The sequence below is a fragment of the Rattus norvegicus genome, chromosome 1 (assembly GCF_036323735.1).
Source record: "Rattus norvegicus strain BN/NHsdMcwi chromosome 1, GRCr8, whole genome shotgun sequence".
NCBI classification, from domain to species: Eukaryota; Metazoa; Chordata; class Mammalia; order Rodentia; family Muridae; genus Rattus; species Rattus norvegicus.
Window position 1 is genome coordinate 86,187,432 of NC_086019.1, and position 21,606 is coordinate 86,209,037.

General features: G+C 44.4%; 1 protein-coding gene across 1 annotated transcript in view; it reads right to left on the bottom strand.

Annotated features, from left to right (window-relative positions):
* Sae1 (SUMO1 activating enzyme subunit 1) overlaps positions 1-21,606 on the bottom strand; it is a 55,976-nt gene that overhangs the window by 28,318 nt on the left and 6,052 nt on the right. The window contains exons 2-6 of the mRNA NM_001012063.1: positions 19,440-19,551; positions 13,151-13,324; positions 11,455-11,597; positions 9,683-9,782; positions 2,116-2,221 (exon numbers count right to left, since the gene is read on the bottom strand). Coding sequence (NP_001012063.1) covers positions 2,116-2,221; positions 9,683-9,782; positions 11,455-11,597; positions 13,151-13,324; positions 19,440-19,551 — 635 coding nt within the window. The remainder of the gene's footprint in view (positions 1-2,115; positions 2,222-9,682; positions 9,783-11,454; positions 11,598-13,150; positions 13,325-19,439; positions 19,552-21,606) is intronic.

A 21,606-nucleotide genomic window follows, 5' to 3' on the forward strand; every position in this document is an offset into this window, starting at 1 on the left:
ATTCGTCCAAAGTAGCATAAAAACTGGGCAACAGAGGAACATGTCTATAATTCCACTGTTTGAGAAAAATCAGAAAGATCATCCTCAATTATATGGTGAGTTTGAGACCAGCTGGGGCTACATAAGATCTTTATCAAGAAAATAAGTAACAGTAAACAGCCAGACAAGGTGGCCACGCCTTTGATCCCAGCACTACAGAGGCAGGGCAGGCTGACCTGAGTTTGAGGCCATCCTGGACTACAAATCAAATTCCTGGACACCCAGAGCTACAAAGAGAAACCAAAAACAAATTAAGTAGACAGACAGATAAATGAAGTGAATAAATGAAAGATTAAACCGAGGACCATCTAATCTACCTTAGGAAAGTACTATACTCTTGAGACAGATGGGAGGTCCCCCTGAAAATCGCCATTCTCAGACATGACATCCTGTTTTCCTATTCTTTTACTTTGGGACACAGTCTCCGTTTCCAAGGCTATCCTTGAACTTGTTGCAATTCTCCTGTCTTAGCCTCCCCAGAGTTAGGACTATGTGAGGTAAGAGCTTGCCTTGCCATTTCCAGTGGTTCAATCTCTGCCACAGAAGCTGCTAGAGGCTGGAGGATGCTGAGTGACCTCACTCACTTCCCACTGTTGTGGGAATGCTCCCCAGTGCTTTCTTACAGCCAAAACCAGAACCAGCCTAACAGACCCAGACAGGCCAGGTCACACTCAGGGGCTGCTTGATAAGCAATTACTAGAAAGGGTTTCATCATACACACAAATGCTGCAAACTAGTGACTATGGCTTCCTGTGCCATAGAGAGGACTTGCAGGCAACCCTGGCCCAGAGGAGCAGGTGCTACTCACAATGCAGCTGGCACTTCTTCCACACAAGGTCCCACAGTCCTTAGGGAAGGCATTTCTCACATGCCTAACACTCATTCCTACTTAACCCACTTAAATATTTCTGTATGCATCCACATTCAGGGTTTTAAAATAGTTCACCCGCTAAATTTCCTTATCCTCCATCCTTTTCCCGATTTTCAGACAGCATTTCACACAGCACAGGCTATCCTCAGAGGCATGAGGTGGCTGAAAATGAGTTTGATGATCCTCCTGTGTCTGATCCCCAAGTGCTAGCCAGGATTACAGGTATGTGTTACCATGCCCCAGCAACAAACGGTATTTTAAAAAATGAATCTTCAAGCGGAAGGCCCTGGGTTCGGTCCCCAGCTCCGAAAAAAAAAGAAAAAAGAAAAAAAAAAAAAAAAAGAATCTTGTTGGGGCTAGAATTAAGTGGTCAGCAATTGAGAGCCCTTGCCGTTCTTGCAAAGGACTCAACCACGAGAAGAGGGGATCTAGCACACTCTTTTTGTATTCTAACACACATGCCTGAACTTTTACGAAGATAATGCACGTAGATATAGATGAGCAAATCACTCACATATAAAAAAGGGGTGGGAGGACGGCTCGTGAACTCAGGGCCTGCCTGGTCTAAACAGCCATTTCCAGACCAAATTATTATACTGAAACTCTGTCTCAACAACTATATACATATACATATACATATACATATACATATACATATACATATACACATACACACACAGACACACACACAGACACACACACAGACACAGACACACACACACACACACACACACACACACACACACACACACACACACACTCTAATATAAAAATTAAAAGTAAACAGTTGAAACTGTCAGGGACGGGAGCAAGGTCAACCAGTATTTTCCTATCAAATCCCTGAAAGATGGCTCATTCAACGAGGGAGAAGCCAGGTACAATAAATGGTAAATATGGGAGACGGAGGCAGAAGGATCTCCCCAAGTTCAAGCTGGGCTCTTCTGTGAGGCCTCACTGCAAAAGATAAAAAGCAAACAACTCAACTCGAAGACAAGAAAACACTCAAAACTCTTGTCAGGAGAACAAGGGCTTAGACCAGTTCTGGAGGGGCAGCATGAGAAGATGCTGGGGGACTTCAGGGTTAACTGCAGGTCATTCTGACAGATTTAGAATGTAACACTGTGGGGAGGAGACAGAGGAACCTACCCAGCTTCAACACTGGGCCCAGCACAAGCCTGGCTGGTGGCTCCATCTCCAGGTCTCACCTTGCAGCAGAAAGTAGTCTGGGGCAGTGCGCTTCAGGGCAGCCTGGGCTTTCTCTCCACTCCAGTCCACTGCTAGCGCTTCCTTTACAGGGCAGAAAAGCACTTTCTGTGGGAAAAAGGCAGAGTGCTTACAAATAAACATGCTGGTTTGAATCAAAGCAAGAAAACTTTCCAGGCCATACAAATGTAAACATTCAAAGTCTTATTCTAAGACGCCAGTGCCCACTAAAACCTAAGAAACACTTCCTTCATACCCTGAACAGGGATGGGCACGTGCTACCTATGTAGGAAGATGACATAGGCAACCTCCTAAGACCTGTTTCATTTTGGTCTCACTATTTAGACCAGGCTGACCTCGAACTTGGCAGAGATCCTCCTGCTTCAGTCCCCTAGACTCAACTGGATGAGGTGGTACACAGGCCTTTAATCCTGGGACCCGGGGGCTTGGGGCAGGAGGATAGACAGCCAGCTTGAGCTACAACACTGCAAGACTCAATCTAAAAACCTACAGAAGAGCATTCCTTAATTATGAAGAAAACCAAGATTTAAGTATTTCCCAACACAGTGGTTTGATGTTGACAGTATGAAAAAGAGTAAGGGATGAGACAAAAGGTCCAGGCTACGGAAGCAGAAACAGCACTTGCAAAGGCCCTGTGGCAGGACTATGCATGCGTGAAAGCCACGCATCTAAAGCACATTATTTCTTGTCTTGTGCTGGGGTTGGCCATGGCCTTACAACTGCGGAGCAAATGCCCAACCACTGATCTAGCCCCAAATCAAATTATCTGAAAAAATGTTATGGGACAAACTAAATTTTAAATTGTAATTTATTTAGTGCAAAAGTATTACTGATCTCCCTCTAAAAATTAAACAAAAAGGAAAAACAACACAGGGCCAGAGAGATTGTTCAGTAAGTAAAAATGCTGGTCAAGCTTGACAACCTGAGGTCCACCCCCTGGAGCCCACATCATAAAGAAAACTGATTCCCACAAGATACACACACACACACACACACACAAGCATATGTGGCCTAGAAGAGATGGCACAGCAGTTGAGAAGAACTAAGTTCAATTTCCAGTACCCATGCCCAGTATCTAAAGTCCCATAAATTTTCCCATTTCAAGAGATCACAGGCACCTGAACATACTCATGAACATACCCATAATTAAAAAGAAACATTAAAAAAGAGCCAAACATCACTTACAGTCCCATATTACCCACACATAGACATCTTCTGGGAAGGGAATTTCCAAGAAAGCATGCAGGAGATGGGTATCCTGGGTGAAAAGTCTAGCAAACAGAGTAAGAATGCTATCTCCATAGAAACAGTAACAGGACACTGGTTCCATCCAGTGGCTAACATGAGCAAATACTGCAACCCAGGGAGCCAGGCTTGCCTACCAGAAGAGAGTTAATTAACACATGAACAGTAAGAAACTAGAATGAACATTGGGCTGAGAGATACTGGTGTGAACTCACTGGCATTATAGAGAGAAATAAATAGCTGGTTATTGGTTAGACATGATGTAGGCTTATAGTCCTAGCACTTGAGATGCAAGCTGGCAAGCTGGACTAGCTGAAAAGGTAGGCTCTGGCTTCTAGAAAAACACCTCACCTCATTATGTATATAAATTAAACACAGCAATCAAGGACAACAGACTGCCTGAGACAAATCTCGGGCGTCCTCTATGTATAGCCCATATGTTAATAAGCATGACTGGCATAAATGTGTACATTCACTCATCCTCAGATGATTAGAAGCTGCTGAGAAATTAATTTGTATCATTCTTTTGAAAGTACCTCTCCATAAAACATTTACCATCACAGCAGAAAAAGCAACCTCTCAGAGGCTAAAGAGTTGGCTCAGTGGTAAATTGCCCTGGCTACTCGTACATCAGACCTGGGTTTGATTCTCAGCATCCACAGGGCATCTCTAAGTCCAGTCCCAGGGAACTCTGACCCCTCTTCTGGCCTCCCATAAAAACTGCATGCATGGGGCTGGGGATTTAGCTCAGTGGTAGAGCGCTTGCCTAGGAAGCACAAGGCCCTGGGTTCGGTCCCCAGCTCCGAAAAAAAGAACCACAAAAAACAAAAAAACAAAAAAACAAAAAAACTGCATGCATGCGGTCCATACACATTCATGCAAGCAAAGCATCCATACATGTAAAGTAAAAGGGAAAATTTTATCCTTTTATCCATCCACCCACCCACCCACCCACCCACCGCTTTGGTTTTTTGAGACAGGGCTTCTTTGTGCAACCATGGCTGTCCTAGAACTCTGTAGACCAGGTTGGCTTTGATTCAGGTTGTCATCTTCTGCCCCCTGAGTGCTGGGAAAAGGCATGTGCCACCAGCATCTGGTGGAAATTTTTTAAATTAAAAAAAAAAAAAAAAAAAAAAAAAAAAAAAAAGATGCCCATCATGCTGGTGCATTATCTACAATCCCAGAATGTGGGAGGCAGAGGCAGGAGAATGTCAACTTTATAGCCTAGGCTATAGAGCTATTTCCTGGACCAGCTAGAGCTATATATTGAGAACTCATCTGAAGATAAAAAAGTATTCTACCAGATGACAGCCATAAGCCAAACAATTTTCCCTCAACAGCACGGTTGAAGCACAGCCTGAGGTTAGCAAGTGTTACTGTTATGTGCTATTGGCCATGGAGTGTAAACTGGCAAGGTGAAGATACTTATCCTAATTTTACCCTACAGAAAAGAACACGACTGCCCAAGCAGGCTGAACACCACCTCACATGCACAAACAGAATGCTTTGCACAGCACAGTCTCTAACAAGGAAAAGTTCACACACCTGAATGCCACCGACAGCAGATACGTTGACGGTAATATAGCCACACAAAAGAAGCCCTGCATGCAGTACTGTCCAAGAGGACTGATTACAATGGTGTCCTCATGTGTGCATGTTGTGCAACTCCCACACCAGCAGCTACAGGTGCTCACTGAGCGCTAGAGTTGTCATTTTTATACTGTATTTAATATTAAATATGTGTCTGGTACCTACCACAAAGGACAGCAAAGCCCTACAAAGACACACAAACAGATGGCCCCACCAACACAATGCTTCTCTCACAAAGCAGGTGGCAGCACACATGCAACAGGAAACCAGTTCTGAAGTAGTGAAGGGACACAGGGAGCAAATCTACATATGGCTTACGCATACGGACATGAGAAGAAACACATGGGAAGAAGAACCAACCGCTGACAACCATTATTTACACTGAAGAAAAACAGAAAGCTTAGACACGCCACGTCAAACCTGCTTGCTTCTTTAATTTGGTATTATCTATGGTGCTAGCTAAGAGTCTGAGTTTATGCTTAAACTCTTGTACAGAAAGTTGCTTTCTTTTTTTTTTTTTGAAAGAGTGCCTAAAAACAAACCATTTACTCATTTTACTTTAGGTAGATGAATATTATGGACTAGTTCTTTAGATCTGGGTCTGCCCTTTTAATCCATCACACAGACCAGCAGCCCCGGAGTCACCTGTTCAGGAGAAAACTACAGCAGAGAGTAAAGAAGAAGGCGGCAGAGATTAGTGTGCCGGCACTGACAACATGGGTGTCTAATTCTCACAGGGTTTATTTTATTATAACTGTTAACCTTCAGGCATGTGGCATATTTCTGCACATGAAATAAATAATTATATACATACTTACACGTGTATCAGACACAGTGGCAACAGTATGCCTCACACTCGGCATTCTGAAGCAGAAGACTGAAAACACAAGGCCTCTTTGGGCTACAGGCTGTTTAAACTCAGCTGGGCTACCCGTTTTCAGTCATGAAGAGAGGAAAGAAGAGAAAGTAAGGGAAGGAATGGAGGGCCAGGAACGGATAGACACACATGCTCACTTGACGAGAGCTCATCATGTCACTCCCCATCTCAGCTAACTATCTTACCTTCCCTGGAAAACCAGAAAGCTGTATCCCAAACACTATAGAGACAGTGCACTTCATGTCTCAACCTTTCTAAAGCTAGAACCCTTCTTCAGATTGACGTGACCCCAACCATAATTTTTTTTTCCTTTTCTTTTTTTTTCTTTTCAAGACAGGGTTTCTCTGTGAGGCCTGGCTGTCCTGGAACTCAGCTCTGTAGGCCAGGCTGTCATTGAACTCAAGAGATCTGCCTGCCTCTGCTTCCCCAGTGCTGAGATTAAAGGTGTGCACATGACCGTCTGGCTATATAACTATTTCTTGACACTTCTGAACAATAACTTGGCTACTACTATGAATCACAGTGTAATTTGTGTTTTCCAATAGTGACCCCGTGAAAAGTCATTCAACACCCAAAAAAGTTGGTGACAGCAGCTCTAAACCAAGCAATCTTGACACCTGGTAGGGCCATAACCCTCACCGGTCTGTGAGGCCCTGTCTTGACTATTCAGTAACTCACTTCTGTTTCTGAGCAAGTTTCTTATCTTTGGAATTTTGTTCTCTCAGATCAAGTAACTGATCTATGAAAACTAACGTACTATATAGCTAAGCCATTTAGTTCACCTCATAGTTAATTCCATGATCTAGGTTTAAAAGGACAAGATCTCCTTCAGGGTTGTCTTTTTCGGCTGCAGGAAATGCATTACGCTGAAATGTTATTTCCTGACTATGACTGTGCTCAGCACTGGCCTAGGAATATGGCAATAAACAAAACTTTCCTTCCCTTAAGGACTAAAATCTTAATATTTTAAAAGCACATTTATTTATTCATTTACTGTGTGTGCACACATACCTACACAGAAGCCAGAGGCCAATCTGCAGGAGCTGATTCTCTCCTCCCATCAGGTGTATCCTGAAGTACACTAACCTAGATGACATGGCCGGGTGACTTGTCCCTTTACTAACGTCTAAAGGGAAGAGAGGGCTTGTGGCTCAGTGTTAAAAGAATTGCCCACAACACTTAACAGGGGAGACACACACACAGACACACAGACACACAGACACACAGACACACACACACACACACACACACACACACAGAGTACACATGTAGCTTAAAAACCAAAGTACCAAAAAAATGCTAACAAACTCAAGTACCAGCTGCCTCCAGTTGGGCCTTTCCTACTGCCCTATTTATCACAAGCACATGGGTGTTAAAAAGGCCCAACTTCCTAGATGTGTGAAAACCACAAGCTCTGTTTTTCCTCTTTGTTTTCTGAAGTTTCTAATTTAGGAGCACACCATGTACCTTGAACCCAAAGTGGTTTTACAACATCTGATTGAACCTAGGACAGTGGGAGGAGAGGGGGACTCTGACAGACACCTTTCACAGGAAACAGGAAGTAGCTGCTTCCCTCACCCCATCCTGCAGTCTGAGTAGAACCCAACTCCTTATTCTGTACAATTTAGGAAACCTTAAAGTCTGGATGAAGGACCTTAAGTAGACAAAACTTCAAAATCCCAGGGCCACTTGGCCTGGTGGCAGGAAGATCTGGGTGAACCTGGTCTACATTCTGGGTTCCAGGTCAGCCAGGACTGGCACACTCAAAAAATTATAAGTAAGTAAAATAAAATCCCAAGGCCCTTTCTGCCTGAATAGAGAAGTTGTTACTGCCAGGTGGCAAAGCCACAGGCCAAACACTGCCACACCCTGTCCTTGCCCTGGGCTCCGGGTAGGACACAAAGCCAAGGTCTGGAATCCAGGGGATTGTCAGAAGGAATGCGCTGCATGCTGTGCACCCTCAAGAGCTCAGAGCTGGAATCCCGGCTGAACAGTCCATTGTAACAGCTGACTAACAAAGTCAGCTGGGGAATATTTTCATATCTTTAATTTCTGCTCTCTGAAGGAAGACATTGCACAAAGGGCAAAGTACCGGCAGAGTGCTCCGGAATGGCACACCAAGGCTGCCAAGTACTGGCCTGGGCACCCCACATTCTCCTCATAGTGACAGAAAAGTGGCTCCCAAATGAAGCTTCCATATCCACCCTAGAGGGCATCATCAGAAGTGATTCCAGAGAAGCTTCCAGCTCTGAATGGCTCACAAAGCAAGGGCTTTTCCACTTGAATGCAAAATGTGGGCCTCAATCAAGAAGGCACTTAAGCCATAAAACCCTCACACCAGGGCCAAGTGTCACACTTGGAAGAGGGCGTGATTTATAAACCTACAGAGCCCCTTTTGTGCTCCTCCATTTGTTAACAATTTCTCTCCCCACCACACTCAGGCAACCATGCAGAGAAAGTATGACTGGGCCTCAAAAAGAAAGGACTCCAGGTTTGGCCCAAACTCTAATGTTCACTCTGGGTAATTACAGTCCTGTGAATAGACACTAAAATTAGAGCCTAATAATTTCTCTGCATCAGGCTCACAGATAAAGCTATCCCAATACAAACACAAAAGTAAGGGAAAGAAAATGCACAGTTCTGCCGGGCTGTCCCAGTTCTGTGGATCCTGCACAGAACCCCTTACCCCCAAAACAACTTTAAATGGATATTCCAACCAGCTGCTTTCTCTTCTCCACATTTAAATCTACAAGATGAAGGGTAAATATGGGCTTGGTCCCATCATTTCTCAGTTTAACAAAACCAATACCAGCCACTTCAAATTGTTTTCCCTGGTAACACCAGCTAAAGAAACCATTGCCTTCTGATCCCTTTCATAACTGCTTTCTCTAATGAGATTAAACACTGCACTAGACCCAAACACATGTCTACGTCCCCAGGTTCTACCCAATACTGAAGGGGGAAAAACACAACGAGAAGAAAACCCACACACAACACCAGCAATTACTATACTTACATTAAAGACCTTTCTGTTTGCCTTGAGACAAAGTCCCATATAGCCCAGGCTAACCTGGAGCTGGAGCAAATAGCTTTGAATTTCTGATCCTCAGTCTATCTCCTAAATGCTGGAATTATAAGGCATGAGTCACCATGACGTGCCTCAGGGAATTAATTGTACCCAGATCCTCCTCTACAGTGCCAAGCTCCAGCCGAATACTTCACCTTTTGGAGACAGGATCTATTCCTGAACTTGGCACTCACTGACCAACCAGCAAGGCCCAGGAATCCGTTTGTCCCACCTACCTGGTCTGGTTTACAGACAGGCATGAGCTGCCATGAACTTGCTCATCATGCTCACACAGTAAAAACTTTATCAACTGAGCATCTCAAGTCACACTGTGGCTCCCAACTGTCTGTAACTCCAGCCTCATAGGTCACTGTCACACACATAACAATACATAAAGGTAAATCACCCATATACATAAAGGGTAAAAAGGAAAAGTGAAGAGCTTCACAGAGAAACCCAGTCTAGGGATGGGGTAAGTTTAAACTGGCTCCTGCAGAGTTAGGACCTTACTGAACTGCATACCAATGTAGAAAAAGAAAATGATTGGGAGGGGAGTGGGTGAAAGAGAGGGAAAAGTAACTACTTCTGCTTCAGTCTGACATACTGCTTCAGACACTAGAGTTCAAAACTGATGCCTTTTACTGGCTAAACAAGGTTGTCATCTGGTCACCACAGCATTGCACCAGAACAGAACTTGACTCGTTTGAAAAGGCTGCTAGAACTGTAAAGGATTTCTGATTTTCTGACCTCAGCTTTCTCTCTCACTCACCTTTTTGACCATGGTGGTCTCCGATGAGTCAAGCTTTGCTCTCTTGGCATCAGGTCCATCTTCCACTCCTTGGCTGACTTTGGTAACTTTGGTTTTCTCTCTAGAGAGACAAGTTTGAAAGTTATATCACTGGAATATAAATTTTAGAAAATGTTATCAACTCCCAGGATACCTATGTCTAATGAGCAAAAAGCTGAGTTTGAGCCCAGCCTGGTCTACAGAGTGAGTTCCTAGACAGTCAAGGCTACCCTGCCTCGAGAAACAACAAATACACAAACAAAAAAAGAGCAAAAGGCTTTGGAATCAATGAGGCCCGAGTTCAAATCTCATGGCGGCCACTAGAGCGATCTGATAAATCAGTTAACATTCTCAGAATAGCGGTCCCTGATGTGATCATGGGAGGAAGAGAGCACAAGCAAACTGCCTAGCAGCAGAAGCCATCCAAAGCCAGAATGCTTTGCAAACATTCTCGAGGAATCAAGAACAAAAGAGCCACACTTAATCCCTCCTTCTGCTGGGGGAGCCTAATGTTAGAGTAGTTCAGCCTGCTTCTGTTATAACTTTTCAAGTCACTACACTCCGAGAATCAGACCCTTCTAAAGCTCCTGTGTGGCTAGAGCAGATGGTGAGAACACATTTGCCCCTCTGAAAGGTTGCTCCCCAACCTCCAGCACCACCTGGTTTTCAAGAGGGTTTCTCTGTGTAGCCCTGGCTGTTCTGGAACTCATTCTGTAGACCAGGCTGGCCTAGAACTCAGAGATCCACCCACCTCTGCCTCCCAGGTGCTGGGAGTTAAGGTGTGCACCACCAGCTCAAAGATTAAGTTTACAGCCAAGAAACGTGTGGGCCAGAGAAATACCAATGACTCTCTGAAGAGGCTGAACAATGAGAGCTCTGCTTAGCAGGAAGTTGTACCCAGCTGTAAATTAGCAAGGTAGGCTTCAGATGCTGTTTGAGAGACTGAGATGAGAGCAAGCAAGAGAATAAAAATATAATGAATGGTGGACAAATACCCAATTCATATAGTTTTATAAATACTCTACCGTCAGCCATCTTTCTCTTGAAAGCTGTAACTAAAAACACTGCAGGTCTTGTCATGTGAGAATTATTAAGCTCTGCAGCTTCCTGTTCAAAATGAGGATAAGGTCTGTCTGCTCCACAGTAGGCTCTGAACCTTGGAGCTTTTCCAAGGCAGGCTAAGTGTGGCCAAAGGACCACCCATTTAACTAGCAGGTACTCTCTCTCCACCACCTCTCAACATGCAAGCACAAGCTAAGGAACAAGTGTTTAAAACTCAAGCACACCTTCCCTGGACAGCATGTGAGTTCCAACCCTCAAGTTCAGGAAGTTGGGATGCCCATATAATGTACTCTGTCCACAACATTGCATGCTTTGGGCTTCAGATGACATCACTGCTTTCAAAGGTGCGGTCTACATGTCTCCGAAAATTCTGAACCCACAAGCTGGGCAGACAGGACAGCACATGTCTTTGATCGTAGCACTCAAGAGGCAGAGGTAGGAGGATCTCTGAATTGGAAGCTAGCTTGGTCTATAGAGCGAGTTCTAGGACAACCAAAAAAAGAGAAACCTTGCCTTGATAAAACAACAAAAATGTGAATCCACAAAACAACTCTCTTAATAATTTGTTAATGCCTTGTTTCAGAATGTTGAGATATTATAGTAAAGCTACTTCATTGAGGCAGTTCACGTCCTACCATAAGTATTACTCAACTGTGGAAAGCTCTCTTCGGTCCTTTCCTCCCAGCACTTACTCTACAAATTCATGCTCTCCAAGATTTGCAAAGGTGTACCCATGGTACCCAAAGACATCTCCTGTGAAGAACTTGATGCTATTTCTGTGACAGATCTGGTCGACTTTAATGATGACATCTTTGGAGCAGCAAGTCAGGCACACCTGAGGGGAGACAGGAACTGACTGGTAAGAGCTGTAAACTGTGAATCACTGCCCTGCTGTCTAAATAAATCTTAAATTAACCATCTCTCTGGTAGGCTTAAGACCAGTTTCAACAGGAACAACAGGTTCTTTGGGTGCTATGAATAGAAGACAAAAGAGAAGTTCAGGTTTCGGGATGTAGAAAATATAAACGATATGACCACCTCTGACACCTAAGAGAAGAATTTAGATGGGCAGTAAAACCACTCCAGAGAATCTGTTCCCTTAATCCATGAGCATATACACCATACTTCATAGCTCTCATGAAGACAGAGCTATCAAGGTAATCTAAACTATCTAATCTGTTAAAATCAAGCAAGTTCTGGTGACAAGTAAAACCAGTTTTTTAACTGACCAAAGGTTATGTTTAAGTATCTGCTCCCCCTCCCCCACACTTTAAAAAACGCTTTACTATTTGTCCAAGATCTTTTAAGTTTTCCCAGGGTACAGGGAATCCTGTCTTAAGAGGCTGAAATCAGCCAGATGTGGCAACACAAGCCTTTAATCCCTGCACTAGAGAGGCAAGGAAAGGGACACTCTCTGCCTGTCACCCCAAGAGTTCTAAACCAGCTGTCTGCATAGTGAGTACTAGGGATTTGTAGAGCGACCCTGCCTGAAAACCAAACAAGAAACCATGATGGACACTGACACAGAGTTGAGAACGTTATGGGGTGGACACGCCTCGTCTGGAGTGTCACTGTCACTGTCAATTCCGTGGCCAGAGTGACTGGCGCAGACACACCGAGAGCAGGTGTTGTTGTCTGTGCTTTTTCAAGACAAAGCTAAGGAGGTGGGTGGTGCACACCTTCAACCGAAGCACTGGGGAGGCAAAGCCATTCAAATCTCCACGTTCCAGGATGGCCAGGGCTACGGAGGGCCTGTCTTCAGAACAAAACAGAGCAAGACAGACAGCCTCATGTAGCCCAGACTGCTCTCAAACTCAGTCTTGATCTCTCATTCTTTCCTAACTCCATTTGCCCAACAAATGCTGGGATTAGAGGCACGTGCTTCCGAGCTTGGCTAGGTATGCTGGCTGACTTGCTTGCTGTTTCCTTCCTTAACACAAAACATAGGCTGTAGCTTGATATTTCTATCAAATAAGTACAACTGGCAACAAAATCAGAAACTTACATTTTCAGAACACACGTACAAAGATAGTGAAGGAAGATAAACGCTAATGCTGAAACCCAGTCTCAGATAACGTAAGCCAAGACACAGGACGGCAGACAGAAGGCACCTCACAAACAACCACAGGAGGTCTAACAGGACCGACTTATAAACATTTACACAACGTGTCAAGCCTAAAGAAGAAAAGAGTTTATAAATGCACATGGGAAAACAGTTCGGCCTGTGTGATCTGAAAGCTCCTGCACACCTACAGTTAATCTTGTCATGAAGTCCCCACTGGCCTCAGCCTGGAGCAGTCCTGCCTCGATTCCCAAGCGCTAGGGCTGGAAGCACGGATCCACACGGAGCTTTCTCCTACCAACCACTTCAAGCTGTAAGGAACTCACCGCATCAAACTCTGTGAAGAAGGACTCTGGCTTCTTCTCTATATCCTCAGTGTCCACCTTTACATCCACCATGGGGTTGAGATTCTGGGCTCGTTCCAAAGAGGCCTCGGCCCTGTTTTGGCCCACAGACCCAGTTCGAATCAAGAACTGAGCTCCAAGGTCTTCTGGAGATACCTAGAAAAAAAATTCTCCTTAATTCTTGAGTCTTTCTGAAATGTAAATACATCAGTGTAAATACATCTAGGCTATATAGGGACTTTAAAATGCCCACAACCAATTGTTGTTATTATCCTTACGGAAGACAGTCGTGGCTAATTTTTGTTAACTTTACACAATCTAGAATAATCTAGAAAAGGGAAACTTCAGTTGAGAAACTGCCTCCATTGGACTGGCCAGTGGGCAAGTCTGCAGTGCATTTTCTTGATTAATGGTTGATGTGAAGGGACCAGCCCATCCGTGGTGCTATCTATCCCAAGGCAGGTGGTCCTGGGTATGAAACTGAGCAAGTCATGAGGAGCCACCAGTAAGCAGCACATTTCCATGGCTTCTGCTTTTGTTCCTGCCTTTGTTACCTCAATGGACTAGGGACATGTAAGCCAAACAAAGCAACCCTTTCCTCACCAAATTGCTTTTTGTCAAGTGTTTTATCAAGGCAACAGAAACTCTCAGGGCTGGAGAGATGGCTCAGCGGTTAAGAGCACTGACTGCTCTTCCAGAGGTTCTGAGTTCAATTCCCAGCAACCACATGGTGGCTCACAACCATCTGTAATGGGATCTGATGCCCTCTTCCTAGAGTCTGAAGATAATGGCAGTGTATTCATACACATACAATACATAATTTAAAAAAGAAAGAAAACCCTCAGACAAAAACTGGTACAAACCCAATCACATTGTTCATGTTGTTTTGGGGGAGTTTTGTACAAGTATTTGGGACTTATGGCAGAAAAGCCAGAGGGCTGAGAACTTAATGGGCTGTTCTATAGGAGCTTCACAGGCCAGACTGCTGAAAGCTCCGTAGACCAGAGGGGCCTGGCCTGCAAAGCTGTGAAAGGAAGCAGAGGCACCATCAGGGCCACGTGAGTGATATTCTGAATTTGGAATTTGAAGTTCTGTTAAGCTGGAGCTGAAGAATTGGTTGTGATTACTAGGAGACTGGAATTACTAAAATGAAACCTTTGCTTTGTTCTGACAATACCCTTGGTGACAGTGGGGCTGAAGAATCAGCTGTGATTAAGGAGGAAACAGGCAGGGCTGGAGAGATGGCTCAGTGGTTAAGAGCACTGACTGCTCTTCCAGAGGTCCTGAGTTCAATCCCCAGCAACCACATGGTGGCTCACAACCATCTGTAATGAGATCTGATGCCTTCTTCCAGTGTGTCTGAGGACAGCTGCAGTGTACTCATGTAAATAATTAATTTAAAAAGAAAAAAGTTGACAATATTATTTTTTAAAAAAAGAAGGAAACGGGTAGCTGGGTGTAGCAATCCAGGTCTTTAATCCTGGAGTTTGAGAGACAGAAATGGATCTGAGTTAGAGGCTAGCCTCGTCTGCTTAGTTTTAGGACAGCCAAGGATATAGACAAGCCTCTCTCAAAGAAAACGAGAGATCAGCCAGTATCACTGAGGCGCAATCTATTAGGGAAATGTTTGCTCAGGGTCAGCACACAGAAGCTGTGGTCCAGAGGGCCAAGACCGTACCTTATGATAGCAGCCAAAGGAGTCATGGAGAGCAGCTGAGGTATTGCAGGGTCAGACTGCCTGAAGAGAGCCCAAAAGAGGCCTGTGGTGAAGATGCAGCCCAGTTACCACAGAGATGCCGGCACTTGGAGATGCTAGTACCAAAGACAGAAGTAGCTGTGGAATGGAGCTCCTCAAGATCTTTGGAGTTCAGGAAATCCTGAGTCAGAGGCGCCTGACACCAAGGTTTATACTGTCGGACTTTGTGTTCAGGTTTTTCCCTCTTAAGAGTAAGAAAGCACTTAACTTCCTTTTTTTTTTTTTTTTTTTTAAATTTTGCAGGAGCCTACAGTTAGTTGAGAGACTTGGGTATTTTAGAGAAACTTTGAAAGGTATTCTGGATGTTTAAAGAGACTGAACTTTTAAAGTGCTTGAACTTTTTAAAAGACTGTTTAATACCTTATTGGGGACAAATCAGAAAGGAAAAGTTATAGTTAGTGATATGTTAGAATCATCTGGGAAGAGGAAACTCAAAATAAGAAAATGCCTTCATTAGATTGCTTGCAGGCAAGTCCGTGGGGCATTTTCGTGATGAATAATTGGTGTAGGGGGGCCCAGTCCACTGTAGGTAGTGGCACCCTGGGCAGGTGTCCTGCATTATCTAAGTAAGAAAGTAAGCCAAGAAAACCAATGAGCAGTGTTCCCCATGACTCGTTCAGTCCTTGTCTCCACATTTCTGCCTTAACTTCCCTCAGTCATGGGGTAACCTGAAAGCTGCAAGCTGAAATAAAAAAAAAAATTTTTTTTATCCTGAACTGCTTTTGGTCATAGTATTTATCACAGCCATAGAAACCCTAGGATAGCTGACTGTCCTTCCTTCTGAGGCTGTAACAGTTAGCTTTATAAACTTGACCATTAATGGTGAAAGAGCACCCCCTTGTGTTTACAAGGGAAATTCTCTCCAAGTGAAGTTTTAAGATTTTCTCTACTTACATTTGTGTAGATTTTTTTTTTCTTTTTTTCAGAGCTGGGGACCGAACCCAGGGCCTTGCGCTTCCTAGGCAAGCGCTCTACCACTGAGCTAAATCCCCAACCCCTAGGGTCACGTTTTTAAGTCACCATATCCTGTTAGGATTCCTTAATCCTATGGCTCTGGACCAGTCTGGTTAGATTCAACTCCTGCAGTATAGACACTCATCACTCCACGGAGATCACCTATCACATCATATGCTACGACCCTGAGCACAGACCCTGGCTCTTCTCTTCCATGGATAAAGATGAGATTCTAGTCTCCAGAAGGCTCTGTCAGGCAAAGCTGTGAAGATTCCATCTCAGGGTCCATGCACTTCACTCTGCATAGTTCCAAAACCAACTCAACGATGCATGCTGGTGCCATTTCTCAAGTCACTCTTGGTGCACACTGCCCCCGCCACCCACCCAAGTCACATCTTCTTGAACACCCCACCAGACTTCATCACTGAGTGCTCTTATCTACCACCTTTTGGAGATAAGCCATCAACAACAATTAATTGCCCCAAACCCTGTGTTCCCATTCCTGGCCTGCATGTAGCCCAGGTGTAGCACAGCAGTAAAGCTGGCTAAGGGCATGGGCCCTGGACTCCTTACCAAGATTGAGGTCTGCAGAAACCAGGACCTAATTTCCTCTCCCTCAATTTACTTATCTAGCAGATGGTGGCAGGTTCCAAAACTAAAGTAATCCTGAGAACAAAAAGACAGTTAAGTCTTCTTCTATGCCTCTTCTTGGCTTTGAGCTCTTGCACACAGGCCAGCAGATTCTAACCTGCTCCTCGTAACAGTGCACCTCCTGACATCTCATCACTACTGCTCAGACCCTTTCTCCTCTCTCTACAGCATATAGCACACTTGTAAAGAGGTCTGTAGACTGCACATCTTGAGTCAACAATTAATGCAATGATTACTGATACTCAGACACACCTAGAAGACCTAAGTTAGTGATGGACTTCAATAATAGAGGTCATCTTGACTGGTGACAGAGGCCAAGGCTGGTCAGGTGGCTGTCACCTTTTCTTTGAAACTGTTTAATGAATATTCACTAGAGGGTTCTAGCAGATTCTCTTAAAAGACCCCTTGCCTAAAGCAGTCTTACAACTTGATAAATACCTCCTTAATCTCTATGATTTAATGCAGATCAGAACCCTGGAAAAACCTCTCAAGCCTCTGTACCACTATCTGAGTTAAGGAGGCCAGATTGGCTTCTGGATAGTGCTTTGAGAATGAGGACCAGGCTGTAAGCACCCTGTTCCTAAGTGCTTCAGGATTCCCAGGAAGTGCTCTAAGATGTATGAATATAGACTAGATAATATGGTAAGGGGCAGGCATTCAAACCCTCATCTAAATGAAAACAAAGTCTGAGAAGTCCATTGTGAGAAACTGCAGAAGGCGAAGCAGAGTGTATTTACTGTTAAATTTATCTGATGGGAGTTGGGCTAGTTAGGCTGAGCAGCACCAGGCTACAGGAAGTCCATTATAAACCACACCTAACTCCAACCCTGGAGTGCCTTTATATTTGGATCACTGCCCAGCTTCTCTACCGTGTAGCTGGAGGTGAGAACACTCAGGGAAAAGGCACTGTGGCCCTCCCAAGTGAGTAGGAGAAGAAAATCAGCCCATGCCCCCCAACAGTTGGCGTCCTTAGCGCACTCCTGACACCGTATCAGAGCCACCTCACACAGCAGGTATGCATTAGAACCACTAGAACCCCACAGCCAGATCACTGCTTGGTGGCATATGTACTAAGTCTCTTCAGATTTGCTCCTACCTCTAGAGGGCACTGTAGTCTTCAGAAATATTGTCCTGTTTGCTCACAGATATGTATTTCCTTAGATTCTCTTTCTTTTTTAAATGTTTGCTGTATGAGAGCTTTGATATGTAGCCCAGGATGAATTCAGACTTGCAGCAATCCTACCTCTGATTTGTGAGTGCTGGGGTTACAGGTATGTATCACCATACCACTTTCCTCTTAGGTTTAACTTAATCAACTTTTAATGGGAATATAGTGTAGTTGGCAATAATATCTAAGAAGTAATGAAGCCCTAGGTCTGACCACCCACACTTCATAAATAAGTGTGGTGACTCATGCCTGTAAGAACACTGGGGAAGGGTTGGGGATTTGGCTCAGTGGTAGAGAGCTTGCCTAGCAAGCTCAAGGCCCTGGGTTTGGTCCCCAGCTCCGAAAAAAAGAAAAAAAAAAAAAAAAAAGAAAAAAAAAAACACTGGGGAGACAGAGGCAAGATCAGAGTTGAAAGTCACATAGTCAGCTAGAGCTAACCAAAATCCTACCTCAATGGCAATAAAAAAGTCAGAACCTATGGCACGTCCCTTCATCTCAGCACTATGGAGGCAGAGGACAGGCTGATCTCCATGAGTTTGAGGTCAGCTTGGTCTACACAGGCTCCCAGCCAATCCCTACATAGTGGAGCCTGCCTGGCATGGAGGCGCATATGCTTGCCTTCAATCACAGCACTCGGGAGGTGGACGCAGGTACATCTCAGTGACCAGATTGGGCTACACAGCGAGTGCCAGGGCAGTCAAGAACTACAGAGAAACTCTGTCACAAAACAGACTAACCAACAAACAAAAGTCAGCTTTCTTCATATCACAGTAGAAAGTCCTAGTTTTTTTTGTTTTTTTTTTTTTCTTTTTTCTTTTTTTCGGAGCTGGGGACCGAACCCAGGGCCTTGCGCTCGCTAGGCAAGCGCTCTACCACTGAGCTAAATCCCCAACCCCAAGTCCTAGTTTTTTGAGGCAAGGTCTCATAGGCTTGAGGCTACACTCCAAGTCCCACGGCAGCCTGAACTACAGTGAGACCCTGCCTCAAAAGACCAAGATGCAAGCAAATCAGCAAAAAATCGTTAGAAAACTTACATGTCAGTGAGGCTTGGAAGTGTATAAACACACACTTCCAACCCCGAAGAAGAGACAAGCCAGAGAAAGCTGCATGTGAACCGGGCACTGCTGTGCTATCTCCATATGATGTACAGTTTAATACTGGACGCTCACCATTCTCTGTATATGCATTCTATATACCTTCTCTCTGATTCAACATTTTTCAAAGTAACATTGGTGAGTTTCACGTACAAGATTATTTTGACTATTTTTGTTTGTTTATATACCTTTATTTTGTGTGCATTGGTGTTTTGTGTGCATTGGTGTTTTGCCGGCATGTATGAATGTGAGAATGTCAGATCCTGCAGTTACGGACAGTTCTGAGCTGCAATGTGAACGTAGGGATTTGTACTTTGAAAGAACTCTCCAGCCCCATTGTGACTTCTTTAGGAGCCTCATTATGTAACAAAAGCTAGGCTTGAATTTATAATCCTGCCTCAGTCTCCTGAGTGTTGGGATTACAGGCAAGTGCCATCACACTGACCTGAGGTGTCTGTTGTATGTTCTCATTCCTGAACCACTCCAGACCTTCTTCTGAATCAGCAGCTCAGGTGCTGAAGGCTACATACGTGCATAAGCCTCCATCCCGCCTCAGTCTCCCACCTACAGGTCACTGAACCGGATTTGCCCAGCAGCACTCACACACAGCACTGCCTCTTGGAGACCAGGCAACCAGATGGTACCTACCTGTTCATGGTCCAGCATGGTGAGCCCTTTCACTCCTGCCAGGATAAGGTTCTTGGCGATTTCAGCCCCAAGTCCTTTCATGCCGACAATCAGTACCCGAGAAGCTCGAAGCCTGTGAAACACATGCTATGTTATTAATCCGATGACCCCAAACAGTGGGACTTGTTCAATCATAGAACAATAGAAAAAGTAAACTTAATTTTCACTATATGTACCACAAAACCACCACTGAACCTTCAGATCTAGAAAACAGGTCCCAAACAATTCTGCACAGAAAATTACTTCTTTATTGAGCAGGTACCATGCATCTTCTCCACAATGTACAGAGCAGTAAAGAAAGCAGCTCTTTAAACATAAGACTAGGGGTTGGGGATTTAGCTCAGTGGTAGAGCGCTTGCCTAGCAAGCGCAAGGCCCTGGGTTCGGTCCCCAGCTCCGAAAAAAAGAAGAAAGAAAAACAAAAACAAAAAAAACCAAACAAAACAAAAAAAAAAATAAGACTAGATGATGCTGCTGGGGTTATAGCTCAGCCTTGCACGTATGAGGTCCTGCATGGATCCCCAGAAATACAAAATAAACGTCTAAAAAGAGGACAAAGGAAGACGCAATTTTAAACAGACCAGTGGTAATGATAAAACCTTTCTGAAGGAGTGTATCTGTAATCTGAGCGGCTGGGAAGCTGAGACAAGAGGGATCTCAGGAAGTTCACATCCAGACTAGATCACAAAGATCTTATCTCAACAACAAAAAGAAACCCAGAGAAGGAGCTTTTCAATCAAAACGAAATAAACAAGCAGCCAACATACAGATAGCGGGAAAGAAAGCATTCCACTATAGAAACCTAAACCTGTAAGCACACGAGCTCAGGAAGGGACACCTGAAGCTGGGTGGGGTGGGCACCTTTAGTCCCAGCACTCAGGAGGCAGAGGCAGGCAGATCTCTGTGAATTCTAGGCCAGCCTGGTCTACAAAGCGAGTTCCAGGACAGCCTGGGCTGTTATACACACAAAAACATGTTTCAGAAAAAAAAGGAAAAGAAAAAAGCAAAAGGAAAGAAGGGGTTGCCTGGCTTGACCGCTTTCAGAGACAGCAAAAACAAAGAGGTGCAACGTGATGCAGAAAGGACCAATGTGAAGTGTGAAATGAGGGGCACAGCACGAGGTAGGCACTAGAAACCGTGTGCACGCGCACTCAGACTAGTATAGTAACCAAAGAGGTGCTGAAAAGGCAGTATAATTATTATGGTTTGTGGACTGAACTCAGGGGCTCCTGCCAGAGCAGGCAAGTGCTTTACTAATGAAGTATAACCCCCAGCTCAGTAAGAGGAGCATTATTTAATCTGGAGCACAGAAGCAAAATACATGGAGGCACAAGAAGTTGTGGGTGCACACCTGTAATTGCAGCACTGGAGAGGCAGAGACAGGATCGGGGGTAGAGTCATGCTATGCCACATAGTTAGGCCAACCTGAGCACAACAAAAACAGGTAGGGGAATTGTTTTGATTTCTACAAAGAAAAATAAGACAAAAAAACAAAGCACCTGGAGAACAAACACCAGGGGCTCTTTTTCAAAATGACTTCCACAATCGGTGAGTGCTTACTTAAGCGTTAAAGTCTTTAGTACGCCCAGTGGCTGTCAGGTGCTGGGGTGCATAGCTAAAATCCCAGCACTTCTTTTTTTTTCTTTCTTTCTTCTTTTTTTCGGAGCTGGGGACCGAACCCAGGGCCTTGCAAACGCTCTACCACTGAGCTAAATCCCCAACCCCAATCCCAGCACTTCTAAACCTAAGGAAGGAGGATGGGAAGTTTCAGGCCAACTACAGTACTATACAATTCTAAAGCTAAAACAGAACAAAGCTGGAGATGGTGGGGCACCCTATAATCCCAAGCACTGGATCAGAAGCTCGAGGTCGGTCATTCTTTGCTTGAGGTCAGCCTGGGTTATGAGACCCTTTCTAAAAGATGAAGAAAAAGAAAAACCTCAGTAAGGCATGAGACACACACACTAGTTTACATGAAAGCCAACTTTATGGCTATGTGGTAGAAATTAATACTCAAAAGAAAAATGTTAAAAGCTAATATTTAAGCCCGGTAGTGGCGGCACACGTCTTTAATCCCAGCACTAACGAGGCAGAGGCAGGTCATGTATCTCTGGTCTACAAATAAGTTC